The following is a 13,321-nucleotide window of genomic DNA, read 5'->3' as shown; positions in this document are numbered from 1 at the left end:
ACATTTCTGCCTCCTCAGGGTGCCTTTTATTTTGAAAATGGTGTTGCTTTGCAATCCCATTGCTCAGAAATGTGTCAACTGACTTCCAGTTCATTGTTTAAATGGAAGAATTTTTCTTTCAAGCTATATTAAAGCATTTATTTCACTCAGCAGGTGAATGTTCACTCAATAGACAAACTTCTGAACAAAGGCTCTTTCCATCCTCAATTCTTCCCTCACATCTTTTTGAGAAGACTTCAGAATGGATTTCTTTAGAACTCACATGTCTGTCATTAAATAAGCAGCAGTAAAAAAGGATTGATTTGCCACAGCTAGTGCACTCTTGAAACAATCCTATTCTGTTTTCATAGCATATTAATATTTCATGTTTGAAAGCTTGATATACACTGTTTATCTGACCGTATTGGTTGTTATTAACATTGGACAGAATATTCCATACTAGAAGTTAAGGCACCAAAAACTTAAATCATCTCCTAAAAGGTGTTTCCAAAAATATATATTCGTGCTGGTGGATTTAAAAGGTTGTCATTGTTCTAAGTGATGTTTTGGCAAATGTAAATTCAATTTCGAAAAATAACTACTCTCTTTTATTTGAGTGCAACAGTGACATTTGTATGAACTAATTTCAGTCTTTTCATTTCATCTGTAACTTCCAGGATTCTCTAAGTGTCATAGATGAGAGAAAATCATGAGCTTTCGTGGAATTTCAAAGTATTGTAATGGAGGTTGTTTGTATCTAGTGATGCCAAACTGGAAATAAGCCTATTTTGTGTAAAACAGACAAACTGAAACAGCTCACAATTCTGATAGTCTTGTTGTTGTTCATTATCCTTTCATATTAGGATGGAAAGAAGGAATGGCTTTCTCACTTCTATTTCCTCCCCATTTGGATTTTGCATCTATATAAGGTCCACTTAAAATTTAATAATGATAATGTCACTTCCATATTACATAAGGTTTCTAAGAGTATAGCTTTTCAAAGGGGCAGGTTAAGAGAATATGTCTTTAATATGGGAAAATACAGAATTCAGTGATATTCTTTATGCTAGTCTATAGTCGGAACCATTAATTTTGCATTTAATGGGCAGCCAGGACGAGAGGTATATTCTGTCTAAATACTACACTTGAATGCACGACTCAAAGCCTTGTTGGGAAGGGCATTGTGGCACGGTGAGGAGGAGGAGGATGGTTGTTCATGGCTGGTTTCTCTGTTGCAGGGGTCCGTTCAGCGTCGTGCGGCGATGCATCAACCGGGAGACGGGGCAGCAGTTCGCTGTGAAGATCGTCGATGTAGCAAAATTCACTTCAAGTCCTGGATTAAGCACAGAAGGTAAGAATTAATAATTAAGCAAACTCCCAGCAGACAGCTTTTTTTGATTTGACAGCCTGTGTTTGCTCTCTTTTGATACTTTTTGTTTTATGTTTTCTAGAAGTTTTAAAGCAAGTCTGTATATCTCAAAATTAGCTTAGTGCTTGCATTACTAATCTTTAGTAGTTTCTAATACATATTATCAGTGATTATCATAAATATTAGAAAGATAGTTCTAAGGAATTTCTATTTCTGTTTGGATTTTTTTGTCTTAAGAATGTGAATTTTGTAAAGAAGAGTAGTTCTGAGTCAAAAAAGCATACACTGGAATGAAAGTAAGAGCACATGGGTTTTGTTTTCACTAGTCTAGATTTAGTAAGTCATTTGCTATAAATGGGTGAAGACATGCTATTAAAGTGCAAAATTATATAAAACTATTTTTTCATGTAGTCAGAATTACAGGCAATGCTGCAGAACTGCTACAGTGCAAATAATTTGCTATAAATGGGGGAAGACTTGCTATGAAAGTGCAAAATTAACTAAAAATATTTTTTTCATGTAGTCAGGATTACAGGCAGTGCTATGGAACTGCTGCAGTGTAAACACAAGGCTGTAACTCTCAAATGTGTCCTATTTTAGGGTAAAACAATTATGTTTTACAAGTTGAATACACAACTTGTATGTGCATAAAGTTCTTCTTTAACCCTGCATGGAGAAGAGCATTGCCAGCTCAATGACACTTGCTCTGTTCTCTGTGTCCTGTATATTTTTTCTAGAAATCATATTCTTTTGTACAGTAATGTTTTTGGGGAGTTCCACTGATGCCACTGAAATCATTGTGAACCCAACTTCAGCAAAAAGGGTCAATGACTTCTGTTGGTATTCATAACAAACAGTATCTTCAGCCCTAATGGCTGGCTTGATTTACAAGGTAAATCACAGATCTTGCCAGATATTTTCATTTTAATAATGTCATTAATGTTTCCTTTTTCGAGCCCTATAACAACATATAAACCACATTTTCCACAATATTCAGCTTCTGATTAGCTCCATCATGGTTTTGGAAAGTTACACCAAAACCATTGCGTTCTGAGCTACTGAACGTTTATTAAAATTATTTGATACCTTTTAAATAAGTTGAGACCTTTTAAATAAATTCTTTTTTTTCTAAGCCTCATTTGAGCTGCTGATGATAGGACACATTTCTGCCTTTGCTGGAATATTGCCTTTCTGGCTCCATGACAGTAAAATTCAATCTTTTGGGGCCATGAAGAATTTCTGAAAGGGAAAAGTCATAGGCAAAAGAGAAGGAACTCATCGGGAGGAAAAGAAAAGCCAACAGTAATAATAGCTTAACTGAAAAAAGGAAAATGTGGATGGTTTGCAATGTGGATGGTTTCTACCTGGGTCTAAAGTATAGGCTTGGGAGTGTATTAAGAAGTCTGGAGTTTTTCCAAGTCCACTTTTGTTGTACTGTTGTAATTTTAATTCAAAGTAGCAGATCATTGAGGTACAATCATAAGCATTCTCTGGATTTAGTGGTGCTTTGTTTTGTTTTGTGGTTTTGGATTGTTGTTTGGGTTTCTTTGGTTTGGGGTTGGTTTTTTTAAAGGTTTTGAGTTGTTATGCCTTAGATTTGTAATATTAAGGCACAAAGACACATAGATGTGTAAGTGAGCGTGGAACAAGTTCTTACTTCAACATAAGAATGTGAATTTTTCACAAACCCTTTCCGTCTTCTGTACTCTTTGTTTTTCCTCTGTTTTTCATTTGTCTTGTTTTTTAGTTGGGTGGTTTTCTTGCACCTCTATGTAGGTTCTAGGATGGATTTAAATATTTAGTTAGTTAGTTGTTTATTTCTGATGTGGCATTCCTTAAGCAGATTGGTGGGCAGCCACCATGGTGGTATTGGTATAAAGTAAATATACCTGTGAGGAAGCTGTGTTTGTAAACTGTGTTAAAGTGTGAGCCGTAATGAAGTGATAAGATTAACGCTTGGAGATACTTTTTACCTTGAATTTTGACCTCTGCAAGTTCAATTTGCTCTTGAAGGTTATTTTTGCACAACTCTCCGCCTCCAGTCTTTCTTTGAGGCACAGGAGTGGGAGAACAGGACATTCTGCATGTGAGGGAGCTGATGACAATTTCTTCCATTAATTCACATATATCTAGCGTGCTTAGAGCTAAAGGTCCCAATATGCTTCCACACTTTCAGATAAAATCTAAAAAGGCTTTGTTCTTGAGTGCTTTTACATAAATACGCCTGTAGGATGATGTGTTGATGGGTAAGAACTTCATTTTTATTTGTCAGCAGTGTACTCTTGTGGCAAAGGCAGCCAACTGCAGAGCAGAGCATTGCAGAGGTGCAGCCAGCAAGGCAAAGCAAGTGATTGTTCCCTCTGTTCATCCCCTGTGGGGCCACACCTGGAGCACTGTGTGCAGGCTGGTTTCTCCAGTACAAGAAAAGCAATGATGTGCTGGCAGGAGCCCAGCAGAGATGGATTGAGTTGGTCAAGCCTTAATAAGAGAAGCTGAGATGAGATTTGGTGCTGTCTTCAATTACTTCATAAAAGGATATGGAACAGATGGAGCCAAACTCTTGATTTGGGCACACAATGAAATGACAAAAGGCCGTGTGGATAAATTGCAACATGAAGAAATGCTAATTAGAGACAAAAAAGAAAAATCTGCACCTGATTGCACAGAGTATTCGTGGAGGAGATGCTCAGAAGTGGATTGCATGAGACTCCAAGCTGCCAGGTCTATTTTGACCTGCTTGGAGCAAGAGTTTGGAATAAATCACCTCCAGAGGGTCCTTCCAACCTAGATGATCCTGTGGTGTTTGTAGCATTGTGTAATCTGTGGGCCAATATGGTTGCAATACAACATAGGGAGAAAATTTAGGCATAGCATTACTGTGCTAGAAAGGGATGATTTAAAACTAGTTTTGATACAATTTTAAAAACCAGTTCTGTTTCTTTAACCTGTGAGACAGCTGGGCTCTGGCTATGTTTTAAAGGGACTGTTTTCAGAACAATTCATTTAGAAGAATACATACCGGTGTCTTACAAAAATGGTATCTCCTTAGCAGAGTAACAAAAAACAAGCTGAAATGCTTCTCTAGGCTGATGTGTTACCAGTTGGTATTATTGTGAGCATTTGTAGCATATGATGGAGAAGCCACTAGCTCATAAGACAAACTTTTATCAGGTATGGTATTCTTTCCATAAGGCTGCTCAATACTCACAGCATATGTAAACATAGACATCTCAAGTGATTTTTGTGTCTCGCTGCATCTCTGCAGTGGTTTGATAATAGCGAGGAAAATTAATGCAATGTAACGATGCCTGACAGCTAGCAAATCTAATCTAGGTTAAATTCTATTGGATTTATGTATTAGTATTCATGGTCTTGCATATTGTGTATCATCAATCTCTGTAGTGTTGTAATTTAGCCATATTAATGAAGTATATTGACACCTTGTCACTGCTCAAGTGGCCGCGTGATCTGCTGGATTAATGTTGGATATTTTACATGTTGACAGATTCTACTACACAAAATCATAGCACAGAGATACAGAAAAATCAAAAATAAGAAAATGTGAAGGTTGACTATTTTTAGACATAAGAGTCTCTTTTTTACTGTTCAGTTGAGAGAATCCATGTGGAAGAGTATTTGAGGCTCTCAGAAGCCAGTAGTAGTAAACTCACTGAGGTCTAAAAAAATATATCAGTATAAATAAACTTATTTTCAGTTCAGCTCTTGGTTGCTATACTCAGAACTTCTGGTGTAGAAAACTGAGAGGAGCATGTTCCTTATTTCTGAGTTTGTTACAGCTCACATCTTCGTTTTACTGTCCATTTCCCTTGCTGCTCTCTCTACATCCCGTGCATTTTCTCTTGTGTTTTTTTCTGTGCACAGCTTGCATGTCTGATTTTTAGTTACCTGCTCTAGCACCAAATATCTCTGAAGTGCAGCCACCATTTCTCAGGAACAGAATGGTGATCGGTCCTTATTACTTAGAAGCCAATACACATTATATATCTGCCTTTTCTTAAATCCAGGTTGCTTTCTTGTAACATGCTGAGTGTTTTTTAAGGCAATTTAAAGGGCAGTGTTTTGTGCTTACAGTGCACTGAAGTTGTTTTCCAGAATTTAATTCAACATATATTAGATTCTCTTACCTGTAATTCATTTCTACAGAAATGTCCTCACAAAGAAAGTGGTTACCAGTTCTTCTCCAGCCTTCTAATAGTCTACACCTTATTTATTAGGTTGATGTGTGTAGTTGATATACAGGTTTGTATGTGTTCAGGCCACTGCGAAGTTGAATGAATAAGCTGATAAGGAAGGATTGAGGTTTCCTTCAGAACCCAAACTGGTTCTTCTGGAAGCAGGCTGTGAATGCAGTCTGCAAAATGCTTTTATCTGTGACAAAGAGAAAAATTATAGCAGTGTTTTAAATACAGTTCTTGGACTGCTTCTAGCACAGAGAGGGGCAAGATGATTGAATTGAAAGTGGCCTTGCTAGGGATCATCCACTTTAGGAGAAGAATTACAGAATTATTTAATGGGGAATTGGAATGACAACTGGGAGTGTTTTGTTTGTTGGGGTTTTTTTTCCCACAAAGGGGCCCACAGATTTTATCCCTGACTAACTTTCAGATTGTGAGAGATTTTTCTTAAAGTTGAGACCTTACTCTTGTTCTGCTTATTTCATTAAACAGCTTACCCTTGTCAGTTTTCTTATTTTTATTTATTTAATTTATTTGGACTTTCATTTTTTAGAATCATCTTGTCAGAGCAGTGTTTTTAAAAGGCTTTATTTAATTCAGAGTGAAGTTGCATGATGATATCTTTAACTTTTGGTACTGGAAGGCTGTAGTGAATCATAAGTTATTTTTCATTAAAGTATCTGTAAGATTCTGCACTTCCCTCCCTGTGTGTTTTCAAGGGTTTCAGAAAAAAATGTACTGTCAGCATTAAGCTCATCTCTTTTGAGTAAAAAATACTACAAATCTGTATGTCATCACATTTCGTGATACTGTACCATATATAGACTGGATTTGAGGAAAGAACGAGTGACTCATTGCCTTTGATTTGGAAATACCAGCTAATCTGGAATTTCTGGTCGTTGTCAGTTCTGTGTTGTACCATATTTCACAGATCAAGGGCAGTGCCTTCCTCCTGTGTGACATTGGGCCCACTCCTGAACTATTGTGCCCAGTTTGGGGCTTCATAATTTGAGCTGAAAAGGTCCCTGCAAAGGACAAGATAATCAGGACCCTGCAGGACATGATGGGCAAAGAGGGGTTGAAGGGTTTGGGTTTGTTTGGTCTGGTCAAGAGGAGGCTGAGAGGGTGTTATAACATGGTCTTCAACTACTTGAACAACTACAAAAATGTCAGAGCTGAGCTGTCCTTGAGTGGAAGCTGCTGGAACATGGAAATGGCCAGGAATTGCCTGCAAGGCTCAGGTTCAGGCTGGACTTGGTTTTCAAGAGTTTGCTCAATGAAATCACAGCAATCCTGACCCAGTGTGTGCAGTAATCTCACGTTCAGTGGGGGTTGGACCCAGTGTCCATCAGAGGCCATTTCCCACCAGCTTTTCTGTGATTTAATGAAAGCAGGAGGAAGGCACCATTACAGGTTTTATTTCATTGAAGGCAGAAATATGAGGATATTTCAGAGAGTGCAAAGCTCTGTACCAGCTTGACTTTGCTTTTGATTTACCATTTTAACCCCATGAGAAGCCATGATCCAAGTATTTAGTGACTGAAGTGTTGCAGTATAACTGTTACACGGGAGTTTTCTTGGAGATTCATCTAGTGTGTGTGTCTCAGTGATGAAGATTTTGGGGCATCTTTTGAAGATTTTGGGGCATCTTTTTATAGACCAGAAAAATCATACGGTATTAGTGACACCTCTGTTGATAAGAAAATGCATGAATGTGGAGTTTTGAAAAGAAACTCTCTAAAATCTTGCTGATTTAAAACTACTCTGACTGTCATGGAGTTTATGTTGCTGGTACTTAAAATATCACTATAGTTTCTGTGAGTGCTGTACAAGCAATAAAGCAAGTTGGGGTAAAGAGTTTGGAAGAAACTCTTTACCCCAAACATTTTCAGATAGTGCTTGTGATCCAGCATGAACCTTGTGGTAATATAAAATCAAATATAAAAAAAGAATGCTTTTTAGGATTTTTTTTTTTTTTAAGAATGTCTGGGTCACGATGGAAGGGACCTATAGTAATTTATGTCTCTTAGTAGGACCTGAAGATTGATACTTGAAGTCACTTTTGATGTTTGTAATGTCAAGAGTCTGCCTTTCTGGGGAATGCATTGTTCCCATCTCGGTTCTCCTTCTTCCACAAAGGGATAGAACTGGTCCTGTTTTGGTACAGGGAATGTTACCTGAACCTTTCTGAGGGGTTTGCTTCTTTTAACTTAATGAAGGATTTGAGGTTTCTTCTTTGTTTTTATGGAGAAGCTGTCAGCTGGTTTGGTTAAAAATATAGTTCTTTCTATGAGAAGTACAGATTTCATAAATATAAATATAGCTTTATTTGTTTATTATTTATTTTTTCCCATAGATAGAATAGCTTTAATAGCTTTGCTGTAAGTTTCATAAACAAAGTGTCATTTGAATTAAATACTTATATGCAGAAATGTAGCATAAAAGATGGAAGCAGGCTTTTCCCCCAGCAGACACTTCTGTAAGTTGGCATGTTAGCCATAGACCACATCCATATAATGGATCACAGGAATGCATGAACACTTAACAAGGGTTTCTTTCTAAGGACTCATTTAATCCTTGTTACTGGCAGTCAGTTCACTGCAGAAATGGTGCCCATGTTTTTGTGGTTGTAAATACAGAATTCAGTCTTGGTGCCACATTTCACTTTTTTTTTTTTTTCCCAAGTGTAAAATACAGCATTTTATATTAGGGGTATTTTCTTTTTTTTAGGATTTCTTGGCTTGTGCCCAGATAAAGGCTTCCAGGAGTGGGATACTAAGTGTCACTGACCAAATTATCATTGTTTCAACCTCTTTTGGAGTCACACAGAAAAATTTGATTCATCCCAAGAAGCAAATATCATGTTCTGTAGGGAAATATGGCCTATTATCCAGATCATAAGCAAAGAGTTATAGAGATCAACTATATGGTATTACTTTACTTCAAGAACATAAAATTTCTGGAAATACTTGATGCAAGCATATTAACAGCAGTGTTCATGAAGCATTTTTCTTTTCCATCTTCAGCAGGGCATACATAGCTTGGGAATTTATTACACCCACTTTAAAGCATAAAAGCATATTTACCTAATTTTTTTATGCACTGTTGATTAAGTAGAAGGAAAATAATTAAGTCTTTATGTGTTGCAAGCTATTAGTTCTTTCTTTCTCCAATCAATCTCCAGAAAAAGGACAGCTTTGTTTGTTGTGTGACTTCAGTCCCTTGCCTTTAACATGTATCTGATTTTCTGTGTTTAATACAGCACTGAGCAGACAATGGCTCTGCAGGAGTGCACCCCTTCCTCCCTCTCTTTCAATCTTTGCTCCTTGGCTGCGTGCTGGCTCTGACAGCTTTGTTCTTCTGCTCTTGGTGTCACTGTGGTGCCAGCATTGTGAAAAATGACTGTTGTGTCCAGTGGTTGAAAGCACTGGGGCCTTGTTGCCAGATGTTTACGTAACATTATCAGGAAGCTGCTTTTGAGAAAGGTGTCGTGCAGCTGAGCAGCAAGTGCAGGCAACATTTCCCAGCTTTATAAATAAAAATGGTACACTTTACAGGTTTCAAAATGCAATTACATCAAGTGTATTTAACTGCCATTTCAATAAATATTCATTCTAAGAATAACTTTAATTAGAGTGCTAATTAAAAAATTGCTGTATCTTGGAATTCTTAGAACACATATAATAATGGAAATGATTATGTAATTAGCACTGAACAGAATTTATGCAGCAGATAATAGATAATTTAACTGTTAGTTTTGTTACATAACTGAATATTCAGTTGGCCTAGTTTGGGGTTTTTTAAGTAATCATAGTTGATTTAAAAGTGCTCCTATAGTAACATCTCTGTAATTTTTTTTCTCACTTTATATGAGAGGCACTAGAACAGGTTACCCAGGGAAATTTTGGATGCCTCATCCCTAGAAGTGTTCAAAGCCAGATTTGATGGGGCTTTGAGCAACCTGGTCTAGTGGGAGGTGTTCTTGCCTATGGCAGGGGGTTTGGAACTATTTGGTCTTTAAGGTCCTTTCCAACCCAAACTATCCTATGATTCTATATCACACTTCCATATATGTGAAATAAGAAAATATGTTCACATTCATAAGCAATAAAATAAGACCAATGCCAATAAATATTATTATGAAAACTTCTTTCAAGCTTCATGCCATTTAACTCAGTGAAATAAGATTTTTCACTTAAAGTTAATTCCTCTTTTTACATATAATATAGGGCTTAGGACCATTAGACTAAAATCTTTACTGAAATAACTAGTGAATCTATTTGGGTAGTGTATAGTATTGAGCCATCTTTCAAGGAAATAAATATAATTTATGCTCATTTTGGTCATTTGAAGTGTTACACGGTATTTGCTCATTCAGGAAAACTTCAGTGAAAACATACATCACCTCACCCAGACAAAAACTGGTTGGTCCTTGAAACCTGTTGTTTGAAACCCATCTGTGCCCAGGAGCTCACAACCATTTAGAATGCAGGACTCACTGAAAATTAAACTTTAAAATACTTTGAATTCTTAGTAGATTTGGCAAAAACATTTTCAGATAGTGCTTGTGATCCAGCATGAATCACAGAAGTGAAAAGGTATGCTGCAGTTAATACCACTTATTCCAAACAGGGTGATGCCTGTGGGTGTACTGAATAGCTTACAAAAGTCTTGGAGATATCTGTCCTGGGTTTGTTCTGTGGGGGTTGTGCCAGTGGTAAGCCTGCCATTGAAACGCTCATCCCAGGCAGCTACAGGTGCATCCTCAGTCAGGCACTCTGAATGTGACTGATTTGCAAATCCTATCTCCCAAACCATAGTGTGAAAGATTGTAGCTGAGCAGGATTCTAAAGAGCCTAATCCGTGCTCTACCCAGAAATAAAATATCACAGGCACACTTTGCTGTTATTCAAAATATACTTAAAATCTCATACAATTTCAGCCTTGTCTGTCTCTTTACTGAATATTTAGTTGGATGCATAGGACAGTTTGAGAGTATGATGACTTATGTATTTGTATTTGGTATTTAAATATGTGAAGTGTACAGCAAAAGAGATGTCTAATAACTCAGTGTTGTGTCAGTCTGAAACAGGCCTGAAGCACCTGAGGATAATGAATCCTTCCAAGTGTGTTTACACAGATGTGCACCCAGAAGTGCTGACAGAGCTTAGAGATATCACTGAGAGGACATGCAGGATAATCTTGGAGTAAACAAGGTGGCTGGGACGGTACCCAAGGACTGGAAGAGAGCAGATGACTCTCCTGTGCTGGTCCTGGTGGGCACCAAGGTGAACAGGAGCCAGCCATGAGCCCCTGTGGTCAAGAGGAGCCAGTGGTATCCTGGGCTGCCTTAGATAAAGTATTGGCAGCAGATGGAGGGAGGGAGGGAGCTGGTCCTGCCCCTCTCCTCAGCACTCCTGAGGCCACACCTGCACTGCTGGCTCCAGTTCTGGGATCCCCAGTATGGGAAGAACATGGAGGTACCAGAGAGAGCCCAGCAAAGGGACTGGAGCATCTCTTCTGTGAGGAAAAGCTGGGAGGGCTCTTTAAGCCTGGAGAAGGAAAGGTTCGGGAGGGATTTGTTGATGGGTATAAATTCACGAAGGGAAGGTACAAAGAGGACAGAACCAAGCTCTTCTCAGTGATGCCCAGGTTCAGGACCAGAGGCAGTGGCACACACAAACACAGGAGGTTCTGCCTCAGCACCAGGAAACACTTTTTAAACTGTGAGAGTGACGGAACACTGGCACTGGGTGTCCAGGGGGGCTGTTGATTGTTGGAGATTTTCAAAAGCTGCCTGGACACAATCCTGGGCAATGGGGTCTTGGTGGCCCTGCTTGAGCAGAGGGGCCAGATGGCCTCCACAGGTCCCTTCAGCCATTCTGTGATTCCACTTCATAACTTTGCTGGGTTGGCTCTGCTGTGAGCAGCAGCTGAGCAGGGCAGTATTTGGGCTCTCCACTGCCCTACATGCTATTGTGTCTCTCTGCTCCTTTGTGGGTGTGCAGATGAGGTTTTGTCACATAACCTAAAGTTTTCTTTTCTAAAACCCTAGTTTAATTACAGCATCCATAAGTGTTTGAGACAGAATTTGAGTAAAACAAATTTGTTTGAAAAAGAAGTTTAGGTTGGAGGGGTAAGGAAGAATATTCTTGCTCCAGCTATCCTAGAGCAGTAAGCAATGCTTGGAATATGAGGCTATTTACCAGTATCCTTTACCAATATCTTTTACCAGTACAGTAAGCCAAATGACAAAGGTGTGTTTCTTCACCCGCTTTGCAAAGAAAATTCTTAATTAAATTTATTTTCAAAAATTTGGACATACACTTTTTAAAATACTAATTTTATAGACACTCTCAAGACTACATTCTTACACACTGTTGTCTTTAATTTCTGCAGAATTCATGAGGTATGTCCAACTCCTGTCCTGAAAAATTAAAATGCTTTTCAAAACACTTCTGTCTCTGAACACACTCTGTACTCATCTAACAAATCCTGATTCTTGCCAGTAGTCCAGAAATAGGCTTTAGCTGTGCTGCTGGAATTCAGGCTGGTTACAAACACAGGGAAGGAAGATAATAAGCATCAGCTGTATTTTCAAATATTTTCTGTTTGGATGTGCTAGCATGGATTCTGTTCTGGTTTGTGCTGTCAACAAAATTCAAAATCCATTGCAGCCAAGCTGCAGTTTCTGTTAATTCATTGATCAAAAGAGAACCTTTTTTGACTCTTAAATGGTGGGGTTTGTTGTTTTGTGAATCTAAAAATATGTCACTGTGGTATGATAAATAATGGTCCTTGTACAATAGCACTGTTAGAATGACAAACCTGTATCCTGCCATAGTAGTAGGACATGAGTAAAACCCCTGTCTTTTGGTTGTGTGGGTTTTGGCTGGGACAGTTTCAATCCTTTGCAAATCTTGCCTAAAATATTGATTTTATTTGTATCTTTTATGAAAGCAGGATTCATGGTTTCTGATCCACAGATTCCTATTCTTTTATAATGTCTAGAGTTTTCTGCTAAGTTTGATAGGTACATCACAATCTTGAGCAATTTCCCCTTTAGACAGCTACAAACATTCCTCTTGGAGCTTTTCTACACTCACTGGTGTTTTAATGGGATTGGAGATGAACATGGTTTTGAGCTATAGGCAATGGAAATTTGCAAAATAAAGATGTGTTAGCAAATTTAATGGACCCCTAAAATAATCAGTTGGGAGTGAGAATTATAGAGTTCAAAAGGGGGGGTATATTTTTGATCTGTAGTGTGTATATGTCTGTATATTCATAATAAAATAAACACAAGTAGCTTAATCCTCCTATGATCCAACTGTTCTTCCAGCTGAAAAATTAAGCATGGAAAAAATGGTGAAGCTGAAGACCAGTGACAAAGTGCCACAATCTGTAGTGCAGTTGTAGAAACTGCACACTGATCTCCATAGAAATTTTCATTCTAACATCTGCATTAGCAAATACTTATGAGTAATACATGAAATACATAGAAGCTGAGAGATTTCCATCGTATGCTATTATGTAGGAGAGTGTTTAGTCCAGTTGTACACAGTGCCAAGCAATGGCTCTTTCCCAGGGTAAGAGTTGCCTCAGAAGGGGAAAAAAAGAATAGATTTCTAATCTTTTTGAGTAAAGAAAATCTTTGGGAGCAGACAGATATTAAGAGAAACAATTAGGTCTACTTGATGTGAAGGTGGATGGAAAGAATTGTGTTTCGAACTATCTTGTAGAAGTATATCTTGGCTATCATACACAGTAGAATACT

At 38.0% G+C, this 13,321-nt stretch overlaps 1 protein-coding gene across 9 annotated transcripts in view; it reads left to right on the top strand.

Moving 5' to 3' along the window:
- Positions 1–13,321, top strand: part of CASK (calcium/calmodulin dependent serine protein kinase) — a 187,195-nt gene that overhangs the window by 45,838 nt on the left and 128,036 nt on the right. For all 9 annotated transcript variants that reach the window (XM_030282940.4, XM_030282926.4, XM_030282892.4 and 6 more), the window contains exon 2: positions 1,218–1,330. In XM_030282940.4, coding sequence (XP_030138800.1) covers positions 1,218–1,330 — 113 coding nt within the window. The remainder of the gene's footprint in view (positions 1–1,217; positions 1,331–13,321) is intronic.

This window comes from Taeniopygia guttata, chromosome 1 (genome assembly GCF_048771995.1).
Source record: "Taeniopygia guttata chromosome 1, bTaeGut7.mat, whole genome shotgun sequence".
In the NCBI taxonomy this organism is placed as follows: Eukaryota; Metazoa; Chordata; class Aves; order Passeriformes; family Estrildidae; genus Taeniopygia; species Taeniopygia guttata.
Note: the sequence above shows the minus strand (reverse complement) of the source record. Positions and strands in the feature narration are given on the sequence as shown.